This window comes from Hyaloscypha bicolor, assembly GCF_002865645.1.
Source record: "Hyaloscypha bicolor E unplaced genomic scaffold K444scaffold_118, whole genome shotgun sequence".
NCBI classification, from domain to species: domain Eukaryota; kingdom Fungi; phylum Ascomycota; class Leotiomycetes; order Helotiales; family Hyaloscyphaceae; genus Hyaloscypha; species Hyaloscypha bicolor.
Window position 1 is genome coordinate 1,722,861 of NW_020194620.1, and position 18,796 is coordinate 1,741,656.

Genomic DNA, 18,796 nt, shown 5'->3' on the forward strand with positions numbered 1-18,796 from the left:
TTGGCGCTAAATCCTGCGACTAGCATGGACCATCCCACCGGTACCATTCCGTAACTGCAAAAGCATCCATCCTCTTCTGAATCAAGCCCTAGCCATGTCAGACACTGACAGAATAATCATCGAATTCGAAAAGCCTGGCTTAAAGGCCCATGGCATTTTCAAGAAAGGCAGGAAAGGCCTCAGAAACCTGAAGCCCTTAATCGTTCTCATTCACGGTGGAGGATGCAACGCTTCATATTTCGACAACGACTTCCACTCGTGAGTCAAGCCCACAGTTGAAGAACGTGGCTGATTGAACCCCGGTGTGCCAAAAGCTTTCAATGAATCAGGCTTTAATGTCTTGAGCATCAACCGGGTCGGGTACGCTCACAATCCACTGCCGCAATCGGCCTCGCCGGTTCTGGATTCGATTCCTCTGTACTCCGCTCTCATCAAGAAGTCCTATGAAGAGCACTCAAATGGCAAAAATGGAATCGTTCTTGTCGGTCATTCTCTTGGTGCTGTAACTTCGCTTTCGATTGCTGCGTTCGAAGGCGAGAAGCTTCCCCTGCTCGGAGTCAGCGCGTTAGGCATCATTCCTACCAAAGATCACCCCGCTGGGCTAGTTGACATGTTGAAAGCGGATCCCGAAAACCCACGGTTTATTGTTGAGGCTTCGCCTGAAGCGATCGAGGCATTTATGGGACCGCCTTCGGTCATTGACTCATCAATCCTGGTGCATCCAACGATGCCGTTGATTTTTGAACCTGGTCAGCAGGAGATATTTCCCTCTTGCTTCAAAGTACTCATATTACTAGGTCTCAAATCCGAATTGCTTGAATGGTGGGACTTGTCTTGGTACAATCGTTTTGTGAATGAGGTCGCACCTGGAGTTCGAGTAAGGTAACCTTCTTTCTCTTTGCCACTAAGACTTACCGAAGTGCGTAGGTTCCTCTTCAGTTTCTAGCAGCGGAATATGAACTCGGGTGGAAAGGTATTAAAGATGGTCAGCCTATTTTCGATCACGCTGCGGGATTGTTTACCAACACCCCCAAACTTGATGCGAGATTGCTTCCTGGCGGAGGACACAACTTCGAGTTCAGCAGAAACGCCTCCCTTTTACAAAAAGCTCGTGAGGAGTTTGTCAATGGCTTAGTGAGACGAGTATCTCACTATTTCCAAGCATACAAGCTGACACCTTCCAGATCTCTTCCTCTCCGAAAACCGCCCACGACCCCGATGCCTTCAGTGAGATCCCTCTGTTGGACTTCGCTCTTGCCAATGATATTGCAACAAAACCAAAGTTCCTGGAGTCTCTCAGAAGAGCAATTGTCAATGTCGGCTTTCTCTATATCAAGAACCCACCAGTCTCTATCGCCACCCAGGAGACTTTGATCAAGAAAGGAATCGAACTTTTTGATTTGCCCTTGGAGGAGAAGTTGAAGATCGAAATGGCGAACAGCAAGCATTTTTTAGGATATGCCAGGCTCGGAACAGAGATCACTGCCATGAAGCCAGATTATCGAGAGCAGTTTGATGTGAGTACGAGTTATTGTTTGATTTTCCAAGTCCGTGCTGATGTAGTTAAGTTCGCAACAGAAGTCCCAGCGCCTAGACCAGACGAACCTGTCTGGCAAAATTTGCGAGGCCCGAATCAGGTAGAATATCAAACCCTCATAACGGCGGCTTAGAGACTTACAGAAATGCAGTGGCCTGATGAATCCGTCATTCCAGGATTCAGAGTTGCGGTGGAAAACTATATGAACGAGATTCAGAATCTGGCTTTATCTTTCAGCCGTCTCATTGCCGAAGCGCTCGACATGGATCCGAACTCTTTTGACAAATTCTTCGATATCCCACAGCACAATAAGCTAAAGCTGGTAAAATACCCAGCACCTCCATCAGATGCAGAGAACCCTGAAGGGGGCGTCCAAGGAGTTGGTCCACATAAAGACGGCTCCTTCCTCACCTTTTTATTGCAACTCGCACCTCACACTGGGCTAGAAATCCAAAACAAGAGCGGAAACTGGATCAAAGCTCCACCAATACCTGGTACATTGGTCATAAACATAGGACGTTCCCTCCAAGCTCTCACCAAAGGAGTGTGCACTGCCACAACACACCGGGTAAACCTTTCACCAGAGAATTACATCTCTGAAGATGGAACACCTCTTGGCCCGCGATACTCATTCCCGGTATTTCAAGGAGTCAAAACGGACGGTAAGGATAACTCGCTGGAGATCCCACAGCATATCAAATACTTGGTAAAGGATGAGAAGGTGAGGAGCGAGGCAGAAGCTACATTTGATAAAATGTTTAATGGAGGGGAGAGTGTTAGGGAGGCGATCTTTATATCTAGAATCACGAGCCACCAGGATGTCGGCGCGAGATGGTATCCTGATTTGCTTGCCAAAGCGTTGAAGGAACAGGGTAAATTTAAGGCTGGAGCCTGAACGGAAATGACTTGGCATTGACATTGTGTAGCCCAAAAAGGAATTACGTAGCTCCTGCACCTGGACGCCATCAAAACTCCAGGGACTAGCTTGACGCCGACTTTTCTGTCTTTTTATTTGATATTGATCAATCATCGCCAATCTTTAGCGTCATTTCTGCTTCAATACCGTTGCATTTTTTCTGAGATCCAGGTTTAAAAAACTCAACGCCATACCTCAAATACCTTTCTTTCAACTAATCACGACAGTCCTCCCAAGACTGATTGAGCACAGCAACATACGCAGGAAGAGTGTGCTCGAATCATCTGTTCCGGGGAGGCTTCCTCCAAAGATCCTGATAAATATCGCTCGGTTTCTACAACTTCATTCGGCTACCTCTTTGACTCTTTGTTGTCATTCTATATACGACATCCCTGCGACACAATATTAGGAAGAACTTCAATTAGACTACCTTAGAGGAGAAAAGAAGGAGTTCTTATCGCTCTACGAGAGAGACCTTCCAGATCATATTCTTTGTTACCACTGCTCGATCCTTCGTTTTTTCAACGTAATCCCTACAGACTCAGCTGCTTGTCGCCACCATTAATACAACGGATTAGCGTCATGCTATGATGAAGAGTTTTTAGGAGGGGTGTCTGATTATACCCACGACTGTTCCTGATTCAGCGTCTTTCAGCTGATGATGAAGCGTTGCCGGTTGGGACTTGACTACGAATCTCATTTTTGCCTTCTGGGAAAAGGAGTTACCAAACCAAGAATAGCACACTGGTGTGGGCTACCGTGTATGCGTACTGCAGAAGCTAAAATTATTGCTGGATCCTTCATTCTTCGGGTGCAGCAGACAATCCTGATATCTTCTTACCAACCACTTCAAAAGCTCAGAGATTGTTTGATCATCACTATCTCCCTCATAAACTTACAGGCATTGTATCCAAAGGTGTGGGCATGCAACTATCACCAAGGTCTAAATGCACAATGGACCTTCAGCATGATGCCCAACAATGCGTACGAAGCTCTGGATTAATGCAATGTAACTACTGCACGACAGAATCGGGAAGGCGTTGTTACTAAGTGGCTAGATCTCGGCGAAGGACGAACCATACTAATCCAAAATGGTGGAGTCACCTTTCAGAGCAGTATAATAGCCATCATGCCTTCTTCCATGCTATGTCTGGTTGGATTTATGAAATGAAGGAAGAAGATATAGCTGCATTCATGCCCCTCAAACCCCGCTCTATATATGAAGCATTTGAGAAGGAACCGCATTTGGATTTGGTTCTCACTCCTCTCAAGACAGTAGGAAAATTGTCTAGAGTTGTTAAGTTGAACCTTGCCAATTCAGTACACCCCGGTTTATCTCTTAACTTGGTGCGAGGCAAGAATAGAATCCATCACTTGACTAACATCTATATCTGAAGAATATGCCCGTCCTTTGATATTATCTTTCTATCATTTGGCTTGCTAAGGTATAGTTTAATCAATGCTGATTCGTCTTTTATTTAATTGGTGTTTTCTGAAATCTCTCTCGTGGTTGGCTACTAAGCGAGACTCGCCCCTATCCAGTTGAACGTCACCAGATAACAAAGAAACAAGGTGCAGGCTTCACTCACTATAAGATAAAATTGAAGCGGATACAATCAGTAATGGTAAATATGGATTACCGTTACTCATTACGTCGAATCCAAAAGTTTGTGGCTCACATGACTTCTGTGAATTTGAAAATCAACCTGCAAAAAAAAACAACTAAACAACCATTCAACAGTTCAGCACCGGGGAACAATGTTGCTTTACAACAGGGAATTGTCACAAACATTGTGTGAAAGCCTTCATCTACTTCGGAATTTGCCACTGAAATGCCGAGACTTTGCTCTCTCCTTGATGAATGACAACAGAGCAATACGCGCTCCATTGCTCTAATCATATACCGTACAATCCGCAACCAAAAAACTTGCTTGACTGACAATCCAAAGAAAGGACATAAACGCAATTAGAATTGAGATGAACCCAGTTACACAAATGAAGTCATTCCATCATCATTTCCGGATGATGATCGCCAAGGAAGAAAGCCGGCTAGTACTTGCCTCTTACGTATTAAAAAGCCTAGTTTCCTTCTCCGCTCTTTCGACAGCAGGGGCCCTGAAATGATTGACAGATGCCATTGACTCAAGCTCCTCTCTATCAGTCTCATCTTATTCAACCGATATTTACGCGTTAGACGTTATCGCATGTTTTGGTTGTGAGGGTCCATATAAAACACTGATAGGTGGCTATCGGCGTCGATGTGCGGACAAACCAGGCCACTTTCCTCAAGAATTCTTTAAATTTTAAAAAATTTCAGAAAAGAGGTTGAGCGTTATTTGTTTGTTGAGATGGCAGATGAATTGGGTCGCCATGGCTCGAGAGCCTCAAATGCAGATGCCGTTCTAGCGGGTATGGGGTATAAGAGCGAACTCCCGAGGTCGTTGAGCATGATGAGTATATTGGGACTGTATGCTATCATTCAGATAGCTCTCTTCGTGACTTTGCTGATGACGAGTAGTTCCTTTGCCATCATGGCCGTCCCATTTGGTATGTTGAAAGTGCAATTCGACCAGGAACACTCGATATTAACAGAAGCAGGTCTCAGTACCACCATGGCGATCTCGTTGACAGACGGACAATCGGTCACCGTTCTCTATGGCTGGATATTTGTCTCCCTGATCTCCCTCAGCATCGCAGCCTCCCTTGCAGAAATATGTGCCGTTTATCCAACAGCCGGAGGAGTTTATTACTGGAGCGCCATGCTTAGCACCAAGAAATATGCTCTAGTAGTTAGTTGGATCACAGGTTGGCTCACACTTGTCGGAAACTGGACTGTCACTTTGAGCATCAATTTTTCCGGGGCCCAATTGATCCTCTCTGCCATCACGTTATGGAACGAGGATTTTGTTGCCAAACAGTGGCAGGTGGTTCTCATTTTTTGGGCTGTGATGCTCATCGCTTTCACGGTAAATGTGTCTTGTGCTAAGTACCTGGATTTGATCAACAAGATCTGCATCTACTGGACTGCAGCATCCGTCATTATCATTGTCATCACGATTCTCGTTAAGTCTGATAACCGCCGGAATGCAGAGTTTGTTTTCACTCATTTCGATGCTAGTGCTTCAGGCTGGCCGAGCGGGTGGGCTTGGTTTGTTGGTCTCCTTCAAGCAGCTTGTGAGTCTTCACACCTACCCTTTCCAAAGTTACATGTACTGACTAGAGAAGATACTTTGACTGGATATGGCATGGTGGCTGCCATGTGCGAAGAGGTCCAGATGCCAGAACGAGAAGTCCCTCGCGCCATGGTGCTATCAGTCGCTGCAGCAGGAATGACCGGAATCATCTACCTGATACCAATCCTGTTCGTGCTTCCAGACGTGAGCCTTCTTCTCAGCGTCGCCAATGGGCAACCAATTGGACTGGTCTTCAAGATAGCAACAGGATCCGCAGGCGGTGGATTCGCCTTGCTCTTCCTGATTCTGGGAATCCTATTCTTCGCTGGAGTTGGGGCTTTGACTGCTGCGAGTAGATGCACGTATGCTTTTGCTCGTGATGGTGCTATCCCCGGCTCCAGGTTCTGGGCTCGTGTTGACAAGCATTTGGATATTCCACTCTGGGGTTTGGTACTCTCAACAGTCGTCGATTGCATCCTGGGATGCATTTACTTCGGATCCACAAGTGCGTTTAATGCTTTCACTGGAGTAGCAACCATCTGCCTCTCAGTGTCTTACGGCATTCCTATCCTTGTGTCACTTATTCGTGGTCGAAAAGCTGTTCGACATTCTACCTTCTCTCTCGGTAGATTTGGTTTCGTTATTAACGCCGCTACGGTTGCATGGATTCTGTTGGCTATTGTGCTATTCTGTATGCCGACTGCCATTCCTGTTACACCCGTTAGTATGAACTATGCGTCCGTGGTGTTCATGGGCTTCGCGTCGATCAGTGTGATATGGTATGTTATCAGAGGTAGAAAGGCGTTCACGGGGCCGCCGGTTCCTGCAGATATTGAGCCAGAACACGATGGGGAGGTGGTTGGGGGGTTTGGGCGGGTTGTAACTGAGAGAGAAAAAGCTTCAAATGGTAGCACGGCGAGCAAGAATGAGCCTGCAGCCCCTAAATAGAATCAGCTTGAGCGCAATCCATCATATTTTTCCAACCAAGAGACGTGACAAGGATGTAGGATTTGATAATGCCCTGATATTGTTCCGGAAAAGGTTGATACAAGGACGAACCCGGAGAGGAGTCCACCAGTAAGGTGGGGCTGGCTGGTGCGTTCTCACTATCTTTGGTGCGTGGATTTTGGAATCGAACCTGTCAGAATTCTAAATTAGATCTCGGGCTTCCTGTTGATGTCGGTTCGTCTTAATGGGCTCTTTTTAAATAGCTGACCGGAAAATGTTAATCTCAAAGTGATGCCGCATCCGTGATGCAGTCAGCCCGCAATACGATAAGAATTCGAGAGCCTTGAGAGAAAATGCTTGTTCAACTATGGCACAGGAGGTTTGACAAAAGGAAAATATTCTGTTTGCTCTTCAATCCTTTCCTCGTCTATTGTGCTTTGGATGCAACGATTCCTGTTGATTGAATTAGTAAAACCGCAAACAAGGCAAATGTGTAAATACTCACGCTCGACATCTGTAATACTCTGTTGCAGGATTTGTTGAAGAACCTTGGGATTTTCGAGCTCTTTTTGGATCTTGGCAATGATGCTCTCTGACAGCTCCTTTTGTTGGCGGATCTTCACTTGTCCCTCGTATCGAACCCATGAATCAAGGACAGACTTTGCTTCCGCAGCAAGAGCGGTGGTTTGCTCGAGCTCGAAAGCCTTGGCCTCGAGTTGTGCGGTTTCCTACCAAATGTCAACAAATCACTCATAGCAGCCTATCACATCTGTAACATACCTTTGAGACCTCAAAGAGAGTCTTGGTAATGTCGACAACGCTGCCTAATTGCTGCACGCTCTCAATTCGTGTCTTGACAGCCTCGGTATGGTCTGCACGGGCAGCATTCAAGATGCCTTTAATCTTGTTGACCTGGCCATCCGCCCACTCCTTGTACATTGGTCCTCCATACTTGAAGACCGCACCCCAAATGCTCAGTAGACACAGCGCAACAATAGTTTCCTCGTTAACAACATAGTATTCGTTGCTGAGAGCATAAATCGCGACACCGGCTGTTGAGGAAAGGATTGCGGTCTTCGAGATCAACGAGTTGCCTGGCAATGAGTCGAGAATCGATTGTGCCTTCTTCTTGGGATCCTCTGCCGGTACGCCTGATGCTGATCGGTAGCTTGTGAGGGATGTGGTGAGGGCCGGGAGGGTGCGGGATGGAACTGAAGGTCGAAGACGAGCGGCGCCTGAAGCTTGTCAGTGATTGTTACCAGGCCCAATTGCTATTTGAAGCTTGGGCAGGTACTTGGCTACATACCTATGGCGTTTCTTACCAAGCGGGATGCCATTGTGGGATGGAGGAGATGAAATGGAGCTTCACGACAGCATGAAGGTGATCAAAGATTTCAATTCGGAATTCGGTTGGAGCTGCCAACACGTGATCTAAAAATTGTTGCCTGAGTGCCTTGTTGATGCCTCAATCTTTGCCATGGCCAGGAACTTTTTTTCCCTGAAGTCTCAGCCTTGTCAACGAAAACCTCAGAACTCGACGTTGAAGCCAAGATGCGCTCAACAATTGACATCTCGGGCAAGCCTGCCAAGAGGAAACGAAACAATTCCGAGACAAAACCTTCGAAACGAGCACGATCCGAAAGCTGCGAGGAAGATGTCCAAGCCCAAATTCTTCTGCTGGAAACCGAGATTTTCGAGTCGAAGAAAAATTACAATAATATCACAGCATTGATCAAGTTGCTTCGAGATGATGATGAAGACCCAGAAAACTCAGTTGTTGCGGCAATTTCTTTATGCCGAGTATTTACAAGATTAATGGTGTCCGGAGACATGGCGAAAAGAGAGGGAACAAGTGAGAAGGAAGTTGTGGTCGTCGAATGGGTGAGAGAACGCTATTCGGAGTACAAAATGGCAATACTGGCGTTGCTAGGAGAAGAAGGCATTTCCTCAACAGCATTGAGTCTGTGTATGAGACTATTGAAGACCGAGGGTCAGCATCTTCACAACAGCAAGGAATACAACTTTCCCACCAAATTTTTGATGGCCATTGTACGGGTATTGCTGAAGCCCGGGTCGGATGGAAGCACACGAAAAGAGTTCGGCGAAAAGTATGTGGAGGAGAGTGATGATGTTCGATTCTATACTTTAGAGGCTATTGAGTCGGTCCACTCATCTCTTATGTTTAATTCATTTTTAACACCTGTAGGAAAATTCTCGTCGAAGCGCCAACTCAGACTTCCGAGCCCGCCCTTCTAGACAATGCTCTAGAAATCCTCACTGCGATTGAATCAGTCCCAGAATCCAAAGATGAGCTTGAGGACTTTTACATACCTGCGCCGAAAAAGACTACACACGCTCTATTCTCCCTCTCCCAACACAAAAGACGTGCACAAGGAGCTTGGTTAGCTTTGATGAACCTGCAAATGGGCAAGGAGCAAAGGAAGACAATTTTAAGGCTCACGGCGACTTCGATTGCACCGTGGTTTCTCAAACCCGAGCTGTTAATGGATTTTTTAACCGATTCCTATGATGCTGGTGGATCCATGTCTCTTCTGGCACTCTCAGGCGTATTTTACCTAATCCAGGAGAAGAATTTGGATTACCCCTCCTTTTATCGGAAGTTGTACTCATTGCTTGAATCGGAAATATTGCACTCGAAACACCGTTCGAGATTCCTCCGCCTAATGGATACTTTCCTAGCATCGACTCATTTGCCAGCCGTTCTTGTGGCCAGTTTCATCAAGAGACTTTCACGCCTGATGCTCAACGCCCCGCCGGGAGGTGTTGTTGCTGTTGTCCCATGGATTTACAACCTGTTCAAGAAGCATCCGACCTGTACTTTTATGATTCATCGAGAGGCTACGACCGCTGAAGCAAGAGAGAATCTTGAAAATGAGGGTATGGATGACCCCTTTCTCCCGGATGAAGAAGACCCCATGAAGACGCATGCTATTGAAAGCAGTCTATGGGAAGTAGTTATGCTTCAGTCGCATTATCATCCTAATGTGGCAACTTTGGCGAAGATCATTTCAGAGCAGTTCACGAAGCAATCGTACAACTTGGAGGACTTTCTAGATCACTCATACGGAAGCGTGAGTTGTTAAATCCCAAGTTCTCACATGGAATTTAACGAACCTTGCTAGATGCTTGAAGCCGAAAGTGCGAAAGACGTGAAGAAAGTACCCGTTATTGAATATGAGATACCCAAGAAGATTTTCATGAAGCAAGATGCTGCGTCTGGGGCTGACGACACCTTACTGGTGAAGCTTTGGGACTTTAGTTAGATCCGCATAGAAACGAGATCCTTCTTCCTTCTATATTTTCTTGTGTTCGTTCGTATTGTGTAAATTAGCTATCATCATGATTGTGAAGGAGCAATCAAGAAGGAGCAAAGAATCTTCGAATCCGAGCCTACTGGGGCAGGTCTTATTAGAAAAGGGGGGATTTGGCGAGCTCGCACTTCAAGATCTGTTGCACTAGACGGCAACCCCGAGCACGAATACCATCTGGTACAACAGAGTTTCCCCGCATTTTCATTCTAATAGAATCCTAAAAACCCATTAGTAGAAATGTGAAATGTCGCACCCCATTTATGCTTAAATCTTTAACTAGGGCCATCCATGATGCGGCTATTAAGATTACGGGGTCTCAAGCCGCCGAAATGCGCTGTTTGGCAGCCGCCGTTCCGACTTTCAGGGGCGCAGGTTCCCCAGCTAAGCCTCCACGGGTTTGACGATCAGCAAGCCAAGCTGCCAATTCAACGATGAAGGAAGGCAGTGCTTTAAAATTGGGACGTCCAATGTTCCTTCTCACCAACTGCCGGCGCTTCAGAGCTACACGCCGAACCAGATAATAATAAGCTCGCATTGCTTATTTCGACCTTCAGACTTCATCTGCTTTTGTGCACGACACGTCGCCATTCTACACCCTCTCAACAAGCTCTCAAACTACGAAGCTTCTACATTAAGATGCCTTTCAAGGATCTACTCAAGAAGAAGGACAAGGCAGAGGCCCATACACCGGTGGAGGAGGACAGGCCCGATACGCCCAAGTTCACATTCATGCGCACCGATACAACCACCCAAGAGATCATCACCCCTCCTTCGTTCTACGGCGATGACAAGGCGCCATCCTATCTAGATGGCAATACCGACTCAAGGACAGGCAAATTGTTCAAGGCACGCCCCCGCAGCACGTCTGTCGCGTCCACGGGATCCGCATCTTCACGCACGAGCCAGAGGTCCAAACAAGACTCTCCCAAGACGAAGCGATTATCCCAACGTCTGCATCTGCGGAGAAGTGAAATCAGTTCCGCGAGCGTACCGGATGATCTGCCAGAGATCCAAGGGCCAGACGAGGGTCAGGATGGGGGTGCAGGAGTAGAGTCACAGTGGGAAAAGAGAGCGACGATTCTGGCCAGAAAAAATGAGGAAACACAAAGTAGGCCGACAACCCCTGTACCAAGATCCCCAGCAGGCCTAGAGTCATTTCATGACATGAACATCAGTGGAAGCCCTGGGAAGGAGAAGAGTGTAGCGTTGACGAAGTATGCGGACGATAACATCCAAGAGGCTATCAGGCTTCATGAGGCCGGAGAATTGGAGACATCTACACGCATGTTTGGGCGGTTGGCAGATCCCAATGGCGAGAATAATGCATTGAGTCAGGTTTTGTACGGACTTGCTTTGCGGTATGTTAATTGGCCCCTTTCCATGTAACACATCACTCCACTGGATGCTGTTCATCTTTGGTGCACTGTTCCGGCCCAACAGTTAAGGCGGTTCTGATATCTCATTCTTTAGGCATGGCTGGGGCTGTAATCCAGATCCAGGAGAAGCTGTAAAATACCTGTCCGCAGCGGCCTCAAACGCGGCATCGATCGAGGACCTGGCGCTCAGGGCGGGCTTAAAGAAAGGGGGAGCAGCTAAGGGCGAGCTTGTTCTCGCAATTTTCGAACTGGCCAATTGCTTCCGACATGGCTGGGGAGTTCAAGTTGACAAAATTGCAGCCAAACAGGTGAGGCCCCTTTAAGTATTGGATCGGGAAGCATCCTATGTTCCGGAGACTGACATTTGGGGGCAGTATTACGAAACGGCCGCTAATCTGGGCGATACTGGTAAGTGCATCTAATTTGAGCCTGGGAGATCAAGTGAGACTGACGATATGACAGATGCCATGAATGAGGTCGCTTGGTGCTACCTTGAAGGCTTTGGATGCAAAAAAGACAAGGTTAGTGACTACGAGTCATTCACGAGGCCGAAGGGCCGAGCTCTCCGAATAGCTTCATGGCCATTAGGCCATCAGCCTCGCAGAACGCAGTTTGGCTTGCGCATGCGTCTTGCCTTCCCTATGCCCTGCCGCATTGGGCAGCAATGGGGCTTTCACATTACCTGCGTAGCCCACGCGACTAGCATCTACCATTGAAAATACGACGAGGCTGACTTCAAACCCACAGTTCGCGGCAGCGAAATACTACAGGCTCGCGGAAGAAGGAGGTAGTAAGACCTTGGGCAATTCCTGGTAAGTCATGTTTTATTGCGTCTCCTGCTCCCAAGAGCCATGATCATTCTGGTCACTCAGGTGCATGCATGCGCGCCGCGGCCCGGTGGCCATCCCATGCAGTTCGTTCCAGATGACTGCTGCGATACAAGTCCGATAGGCTCTCGCGCTCCTGCTCCCCCCATTTGCCTAAAGTCCCACTAACGGCCATTGGTGCTTCCGTAGGATCTGGAAGGACAAATACAATCCCTCGAACGGTCCCGCGAAGAAGTGAGACTGGACGAGTCCTCAGCCTGAGTTCGCTCGCTCTCGTGTTGCTTAAGTTCCTTCGTGGGGTGGGACAGTATTCGGTTGGGTCGTTGCGAGACAAGCGGGGTCGCTGCTTGGGTCTCGCTCGTGTTCCCGAACGCCTGCCTCCTCCCTCGTTGAGCCCTCAGCTCCGCAGGTATCTCGGGCTGCATATTCTATTGTTCTCGGGCTTGAGACATGTCCTTTCGCGTGACGGTGATTTGCGAGGCACAGCTAGGGCCCTATGGGCCGTCTTGGAACTCGGCAAGGCAAAGTGTGGGATGTAGTATGGCGCAGACTCGCAGGAGTGGGCTACTTTGGGCCTACAATTAAATTCATTGGGCTTTTCACCGGTTTGAGCTGCATGATTTTCCTTGGGATCGAAGCTTGGTCGGGTGAGATATCACGTGTATGGGTCTCACCGTATCTCTCCTCATTCGCACGTGGGTCGTCATACGCTGCCCATTGTATTGCCTAGAACTTACTCGATTGGAAAGAGATCCACGTCGGGCTCCAGGAATCGCTGAAGGTAAGACACGGCAGTTGAGGAACGGTAAAGACATGATCACCAAGTCGAGTCAAGGGACTGAGTCCTGACGGTAGGCAGCAACAAGGATAAGCTTGAATTTTCCTTCTTGTTGACTGACACAGCATTCGTCAAGGCTGAGTAAGTACAATGGCCTCCCCATGTCATTCAGTAAATACAAAGGTAAATCGTCAGTTTAGATCTTCATGATCATTCACTATCGCTTCCGCTTTCGCTTCCGTTGACAAATAAGTCAAGCTATTCATATCATATCATTCCATTCATCATACTTCATGCGTTCGTGAGAATCATTTGTGTCTGTGTGTTGTTTGTGTCGTAAAATGTAGAGGTAGGGAGGTATCTTTGGGATCGTGAGATCGTGATGTTCGTTATGTCGTTTATTGTAGAAGTGTGATGGATATGTGATGGATATGTGATGGATATGTGACGCCCGATTGACGTGGAAATGAAAAATGCCCCGTGCCGTTCGAAGGGTGTGGGAAAACGTAATCCCTCCTCTTTCCCTGAACAGCAAATAAAGTATCCAATTTACAGGTGCCCCAATGTATGATTTGCTGCGAGCTGCGTTGTGGCTCGTGTTGCTCGCTCGCTTGCTAGTGTGAGCAATGCTGAGCTGGTACCGTTCGGATTCCCCCATCCTTTCCCTCCGCCCATGATGATGAATGCAATAAGGAAAATAGGAAAGAAAAGCCAATCAAAAAAAAAGACAAAAAATCAGCGCTCAAAGATCAAACTCGCTTGCTTGCTCGCTGAACAAATGAAAACACAGGATGCGTGAGCTGCAGAGGTCTGGTCCGTAGTAAAGCCGTAATTCATAACCGTAGACAGATAGAAACGTGATGTGTAGTAACGTCGAGAAATTCAGCCCACGGCGGAATTGCAGTCGTTGTTACTTTGTCCGTTGCGTGAGTTGCATTCAGAGACAAGCTTGGCAAAGTCGCGGACAACCTCACTGGACACCTGATCCCAGAGGAGAGAGCGTGTATAAACTTCTGCAGCAGATTTCTTGCTGTTACTTCGCATGGCAGCAAGGGTTTCGCCGAGATTCCTTCGCCCTTGAGAGGTGGAACGCTGAGGTGTGTGTTGCAAAAAGTCCTGATTGGTGAGACCGTTGTACTGGGCAGCTGACAGGGAGAAGAGTTGCTCGTGGTTCTGCTCTTCGGTGGGCTGAGCCAGACTGTCGGCGAGGTCACCAAGGGTTGATGAGGTGACACCAACCATTTCGTTCCCTCCCATTTGGGGAATAGAGGTGGACCAGGAGTTGCCAGATGGAATGGGGGCGATGGCCTCAGAGACGCCAGACGCGGATTGTTGAACACCAGCATCTTTGAAGATATCCTCAAGGAGAGTCGCGGAAGCGGCTCGGACATCGTCGGACATTTGAGGGATGGTTGGAGAGGAACCCTTGGAAGCGACGAAGGCACCGAAGAGAAGAAGCATCAATAGCAGGCCTTGAGCAGCAGGCTTTTCCGGATCGCTGAGGAGAGAGTTCTCTGGCTTCTTGAGAGGAACCAAAGAGTTCTCAATCTTGACCTCAGGCTCAGTAGGGAAGTCATTGAGGAACGAGATATTGTCCCAAGCACTGTCCATGGTAAGGCTGTCGATATCGGTGTAGTCATTGGAGAAGCCATGAGAACTGGAAACGTTGTTCACGGGTGCACTCTCCAGTCGCTGGACGGCCTCGGTGAGGACGCTGACTTTCTTGCGAAGGTCACCGGTCTCGAGGGTATGGACGCGAATCATATCTTCTTTCTCCATCTGCATGTTTTCGATGAACTGCTGATATTGTTGTTCCTTGCGAGCCCACTCATCGAGAGCGAGCTTGGCTTCAGCGAGGTCCTCTTCAAGGTCGTTGATCAATGCAGTGTAATGCTTCTTCTCATCCTCAAGTCGTTCAGTGTGTTGCTTTTTGCGTTGTCGAGAATCAAGGCTAAAACAAGTTAGTGGGCCGTGTAAATTAAATAGGGTAAAACCAAAATAGGGGAAGCGTACGCTGCTTGTCTGTTCCTGAGTAATCGCTTCTGCTGCTTGAGCTCCTTGATCTCTTGCTCATCTGTGGACTGAGCAATGAGTTGATCAATGTTGTTGAGGTTCCTCTCTGCCGGGATATCAAATCGAGCATTCTTCTTTCGGATGCCATCACCCCTCCTTGTCATGTCTGGATGCGACCGTAGAGTTGGGCTATGAGGCCGCATACGTTTTGGCATAGATCTGTGATCCATAGCATCTACTACTGACCATTCCTTTTGAGGCGAAGTGGGGATCGACCCGTTGCTGGTACTGCTCGACGAGAAGAGGGGCAGTTGCTGATTGCCAGGATTGGTGAAAGGGGTTTGGATCGGCCTTTGGAAAACTGGTGCGTTGACCTCGAAATCCGAAGGAAGTCCATCCTGTGCCTGCATGGGAGTGCTCATGCCGGAGCCGTGGTTCATGCCCCATCCGTGACCTTGGTGCCCATACGACGAAGACTGCGAATCGACCCGCATGAATGGATTGTGATTTTGCTCAACAAACGGATTGTTGGAAGACATCCGCTGCATGTCGACCGGTTGCCAGTCGTCAGTCTTCGGTGAGAACAATGCTGACGAGACAGCAAACGAATCCCGCCGGCTGCCGTCCATGGGAGGGGACATCTCCAATCCGGAGTCTATTGCGCTGGGGTCGAGGATATTGTCGTCCAGAATGCTGCCCTCGTCCTCCTCGTAGAAATTTTGCGTGTGAGTGTCGACCGTCAACACCGACGGCCGGTAGAAATTGTTCATAGGGTAGGTGGTCATCTTGCGATTCTAGTAGTGGTGGTGGTAGTTGTGGTGTTGGTGGGTGGGGGGTTGTCGTTGTGGTTGTGGGTGAAGGAAGCGAAGTTCGGACGGGACGGGGTGGCGGTGAAGCGATGAAAATAGCTGGGAACGGCCGACGAGCACGACGATTGAAATAAGAGAGCAAGCTGCGGCGCGAGCCACTGCTTATGATCGAGTAGGTTCGTGTGATGGCAAAGAGGGAAAGCCTTCCGGAGCAGGAGGAAGACAAACGGGCGTGAGCTGGAAGAAGTGCGCAGACGCAGTACCGTTTGGTGTGAGTGAGATCGACGCGATAAAGAACGGGCCCTCCTGCTTCTTATCCATCCCATGAGCCTCTCTGCCGAGATGGCAGCGGATGTTCGCTCAGTGAGTAGCCCGAAGCAGCCAAGTGAGTGGATGAAGTCGTAACATGCCCCAACCTGGCCGGACTCCCATGCGTCTGCAGGCAAGGAGAGGCCAGGGAGGACGGGAAAAAGCAAGGCGGGTGCGGGTGCAAGCGACGCCGTCGCGGTAGCCCTGATCAGTTGGACGGAGGGCTTGCCTGACCATCAAGCGTGGAGCACGCACTGGTGGACTGGTGGACTGGTGGGAAGCAGGAGGCAGTGGGAGTGGGAGTGGGTGGGATAGGGAGAGCTCGCGCTCGTGCGAGAGCCACCCCCCGATCAGGCGGGGGGTTTGGCTCAGTGAGTTGGGCATCTATGGGGTCAACTCTGCGAAACTTCCATCTCCGATAGGCCGCCAAATGCGCGGTTGCATGACAGAGGCCGGGGCCAAGTTTGTTTCCGCAGCTCACCCATCGCCAGCAGCTCCCATTGGAGTCGCCAGTCTCTGGTCCGGCGAGCTCCCGCCAGAAACAGTCATTGTCTTTCCCAAGTGATAGGCTGGAGGCTGTCGTGCTCGCACCTGGAACGGACTCCAATCGTTCTCTGAGGCGATGGACAAAGCTGTGTTCCCCTTTGGGCGACGATGGGGGACGAGGACGACGAGGGACTCCCATGTCACGCGTCGACTGTTGACGGCCACCACGACCACCACAACCACGCCTTTGCTTTTTGGGCCGAACTCTTCGTGATCAGGCGTAGTCAGAGATCGAAATCCTAAATGCCGTCACTTCCCCGACCAACCCCCAACCCCCAATATTTGCACAGGCACTGCGGCCTCAAACTCGACCGTGGTGCAGCCTTAACTCGTAAGGGGGAGGTGACTGAGAATTCCCCCTTGCTGGCGACCCATTGGTGCTCAACCGTACCTAACCATAAAACAAGCTGTGCCCAACGCTCAGGGCAAGACTGCGACTGGCTCAAGATCAAACTCTTCATCTTCGCCCTGTCACGACTCACGATCCACAATCCACAATCCACAATTCACGCCGACCCGACCACACCCTGAATCTTGGTACGGTATCTGTACGAAGGTACTCCTGCCTGAATCCTGATGCCCCGTCGGGCTGCTCGTCTCCCACTTGCTGGAGACGGCGGAGAATTTCGTCAGGATTCCCTTGACGGGACTAGCATACCCCTAGCATACCCCTGGCTCCGCGACCTTATTTGGACGCAGATATTTATTTCTCGTATGAGAGAGTCATTCTCCGGCCACAAGATTTGTTCTTCCGCGGCCGCAATCTTGGGGGGCGCAAGGCGATCTCAGATCGTGATTGCCCGTACAGTAGGACGGCAGGCAAGATCATCGAGTTGGGGATAATGAGGCCGAGACGTTGGCGTGGGAGCGAAACTGCCATGATCCAGGCATTGGGGACGTTGAGGATAGCGACCGGGGTAGTTCAGGGGCATTCTGTAGCGGGAATCCACAACCGAGGGGACGAGACATCCTTCCAGAACCTTTTCAGTTTTCAAAATAAACAAGGCCCGCCAGGACGTGAAGCGGTGAACCTTGCGGTCGGGTTCACGCCGACTCATACTGTCAACACAGTGGAGCCCTTGGAAAATGTCTTCCGCGTCCCCGCTGTTGAGTGGCCATTCCCGGATCCAGATCGCGACGTTGTGGTCTTACAACAGGCCGGAATCACGGAGGGCATCGTGCCTTCAAACGCTCCCAGCCCTGCTCACACTCTTCCTGGTGGACCTCGGGAGTGGAAAGGCACCTCACATCACACTGTTGGGACTCCACCGCCAGGCTCAATTCCGGACAACCACTGATCGAGAGCGTCCGATGGGATCCGAGAGCAAACACACCATCTCAGCACAATCGGATTGTTGGTCTGAATTGCTTGCTCCCTTGTTCCTCCTCGTATGACTCCAGCCTATATCGCGGCCGAGTGGTCAACATTCCGTGGTGTTGTTGCGATTATCCGGCAAACGGCATCGGCGTTTGGAGCTGCCTTTCGTCCCACCAGGTAGGATCAAAATGCAGCCTGCAAAGCTCCCGACGGAAAGCCGCAGGGCCTGCAACGCACCATTCGTCACATTGTTTTCTATTTCCAATTGTTCCTGGGTTGTTTTCTCTGCATCCAGGGGAAATCTCTGCGCCTGCGTCTGTGCCGCTTATTCCTCGTGTTTCTTCACCGCTTGGATATTTTTAGTCTCATCAGCTCTATAAGAACTCGAATATGGTTCTGTAGCGGCGACGAAATCCTCCCTTTGATTCTTTTGGTTCCAATCAATTGAAACATTGACAATGGTCTGAAACATATATTCCAGCCTGGCCAAGTCCGGTGGACCTACGCGTCTGTTAGGTAACTTAGGTTCCTTCGCCAGACAATAGTGTTCATGTCAAAATTGACCATCCAAGGTACTGGCAACTCTCGATAGACAGCTCAGATGAAAATTAGAAAGAAACCGAGGTAGTTCCGTCACATTGTAGCCTTCCCAAAACACTGATACTTGAAACGGTGACCGCAAAGCTGCAGGCTATCCGCTCAACTCCGCGTCACCGCATGTTCCTGAATCTCGAATATTGCCGTAAGAGTCTGTGGCTGGTAACCACGCACATGGCAAAAAAACACATGCAGCAATGGGTCTTTGCCGATTCGTTTCCCGTGTCTAGGCTATTGTGTGGGTTTCGTCCTTCAACAGATCTGCGAAAACGCGCTGTAGATTCTCTCAAACCCCACTTGAAATTTTTGAGATCACT

The 18,796-nt window shown here is 49.2% G+C and overlaps 6 protein-coding genes across 6 annotated transcripts; 4 read left to right on the forward strand and 2 right to left on the reverse strand.

The window, feature by feature from the left end:
* Positions 1 to 83: 83 nt before the first annotated feature.
* On the forward strand, positions 84 to 2,578 carry K444DRAFT_654610 (putative oxidoreductase). The gene is made up of 7 exons (XM_024885948.1): positions 84 to 258; positions 304 to 749; positions 798 to 877; positions 928 to 1,134; positions 1,185 to 1,517; positions 1,569 to 1,637; positions 1,689 to 2,578. Exons 1-7 carry the CDS (start codon positions 95 to 97, stop codon positions 2,430 to 2,432), a joined length of 2,043 nt encoding a protein of 680 aa, XP_024733446.1. The 5' UTR covers positions 84 to 94; the 3' UTR covers positions 2,433 to 2,578.
* Positions 2,579 to 4,629: 2,051 nt separating this feature from the next.
* K444DRAFT_694147 (amino acid transporter) lies at positions 4,630 to 6,751 on the forward strand. The gene is made up of 4 exons (XM_024887855.1): positions 4,630 to 4,920; positions 4,972 to 5,000; positions 5,049 to 5,627; positions 5,679 to 6,751. Exons 1-4 carry the CDS (start codon positions 4,802 to 4,804, stop codon positions 6,572 to 6,574), a joined length of 1,623 nt encoding a protein of 540 aa, XP_024733447.1. The 5' UTR covers positions 4,630 to 4,801; the 3' UTR covers positions 6,575 to 6,751.
* A 250-nt stretch (positions 6,752 to 7,001) lies between these two features.
* On the reverse strand, positions 7,002 to 7,911 carry K444DRAFT_645222 (putative ATP synthase subunit 4, mitochondrial; the record flags this gene model as incomplete). The annotated part of the gene is made up of 4 exons (XM_024885067.1): positions 7,002 to 7,027; positions 7,080 to 7,302; positions 7,355 to 7,815; positions 7,881 to 7,911. 4 exons carry the CDS (start codon positions 7,909 to 7,911, stop codon positions 7,002 to 7,004), a joined length of 741 nt encoding a protein of 246 aa, XP_024733448.1.
* A 180-nt stretch (positions 7,912 to 8,091) lies between these two features.
* On the forward strand, positions 8,092 to 10,102 carry K444DRAFT_616384 (nucleolar complex protein-like protein). The gene is made up of 3 exons (XM_024880916.1): positions 8,092 to 8,733; positions 8,781 to 9,666; positions 9,718 to 10,102. Exons 1-3 carry the CDS (start codon positions 8,126 to 8,128, stop codon positions 9,856 to 9,858), a joined length of 1,635 nt encoding a protein of 544 aa, XP_024733449.1. The 5' UTR covers positions 8,092 to 8,125; the 3' UTR covers positions 9,859 to 10,102.
* A 149-nt stretch (positions 10,103 to 10,251) lies between these two features.
* Positions 10,252 to 12,771, forward strand: K444DRAFT_616385 (putative cell cycle inhibitor). The gene is made up of 6 exons (XM_024880917.1): positions 10,252 to 11,264; positions 11,377 to 11,590; positions 11,657 to 11,690; positions 11,745 to 11,803; positions 12,030 to 12,094; positions 12,299 to 12,771. The coding sequence occupies exons 1-6, from the start codon at positions 10,543 to 10,545 to the stop codon at positions 12,345 to 12,347; spliced, it is 1,143 nt and encodes a 380-aa protein (XP_024733450.1). The 5' UTR covers positions 10,252 to 10,542; the 3' UTR covers positions 12,348 to 12,771.
* Positions 12,772 to 13,769: 998 nt separating this feature from the next.
* Positions 13,770 to 15,685, reverse strand: K444DRAFT_536023 (uncharacterized protein; the record flags this gene model as incomplete). The annotated part of the gene is made up of 2 exons (XM_024875343.1): positions 13,770 to 14,838; positions 14,901 to 15,685. 2 exons carry the CDS (start codon positions 15,683 to 15,685, stop codon positions 13,770 to 13,772), a joined length of 1,854 nt encoding a protein of 617 aa, XP_024733451.1.
* Between the last annotated feature and the right edge of the window lie 3,111 nt (positions 15,686 to 18,796).

Excerpts from the sequence above, each read along its gene's own strand:
- K444DRAFT_616384 (XM_024880916.1), top strand. The coding sequence starts at position 8,126 with ATGCGCTCAACAATTGACATCTCGGGCAAGCCTGCCAAGAGGAAACGA. Across the intron at positions 8,734-8,780 it reads TATACTTTAGAGGCTATTGA|GAAAATTCTCGTCGAAGCGC; the intron begins GTCGGTCCACTC and ends TAACACCTGTAG. Across the intron at positions 9,667-9,717 it reads TAGATCACTCATACGGAAGC|ATGCTTGAAGCCGAAAGTGC; the intron begins GTGAGTTGTTAA and ends GAACCTTGCTAG.
- K444DRAFT_654610 (XM_024885948.1), top strand. The coding sequence starts at position 95 with ATGTCAGACACTGACAGAATAATCATCGAATTCGAAAAGCCTGGCTTA. Across the intron at positions 750-797 it reads GCCGTTGATTTTTGAACCTG|GTCTCAAATCCGAATTGCTT; the intron begins GTCAGCAGGAGA and ends TCATATTACTAG. Across the intron at positions 878-927 it reads AGGTCGCACCTGGAGTTCGA|GTTCCTCTTCAGTTTCTAGC; the intron begins GTAAGGTAACCT and ends CGAAGTGCGTAG.
- K444DRAFT_616385 (XM_024880917.1), top strand. The coding sequence starts at position 10,543 with ATGCCTTTCAAGGATCTACTCAAGAAGAAGGACAAGGCAGAGGCCCAT. Across the intron at positions 11,591-11,656 it reads ACAAAATTGCAGCCAAACAG|TATTACGAAACGGCCGCTAA; the intron begins GTGAGGCCCCTT and ends ATTTGGGGGCAG. Across the intron at positions 12,095-12,298 it reads AAGACCTTGGGCAATTCCTG|GATCTGGAAGGACAAATACA; the intron begins GTAAGTCATGTT and ends GTGCTTCCGTAG.
- K444DRAFT_694147 (XM_024887855.1), top strand. The coding sequence starts at position 4,802 with ATGGCAGATGAATTGGGTCGCCATGGCTCGAGAGCCTCAAATGCAGAT. Across the intron at positions 5,001-5,048 it reads CATCATGGCCGTCCCATTTG|CAGGTCTCAGTACCACCATG; the intron begins GTATGTTGAAAG and ends TATTAACAGAAG. Across the intron at positions 5,628-5,678 it reads TGGTCTCCTTCAAGCAGCTT|ATACTTTGACTGGATATGGC; the intron begins GTGAGTCTTCAC and ends TGACTAGAGAAG.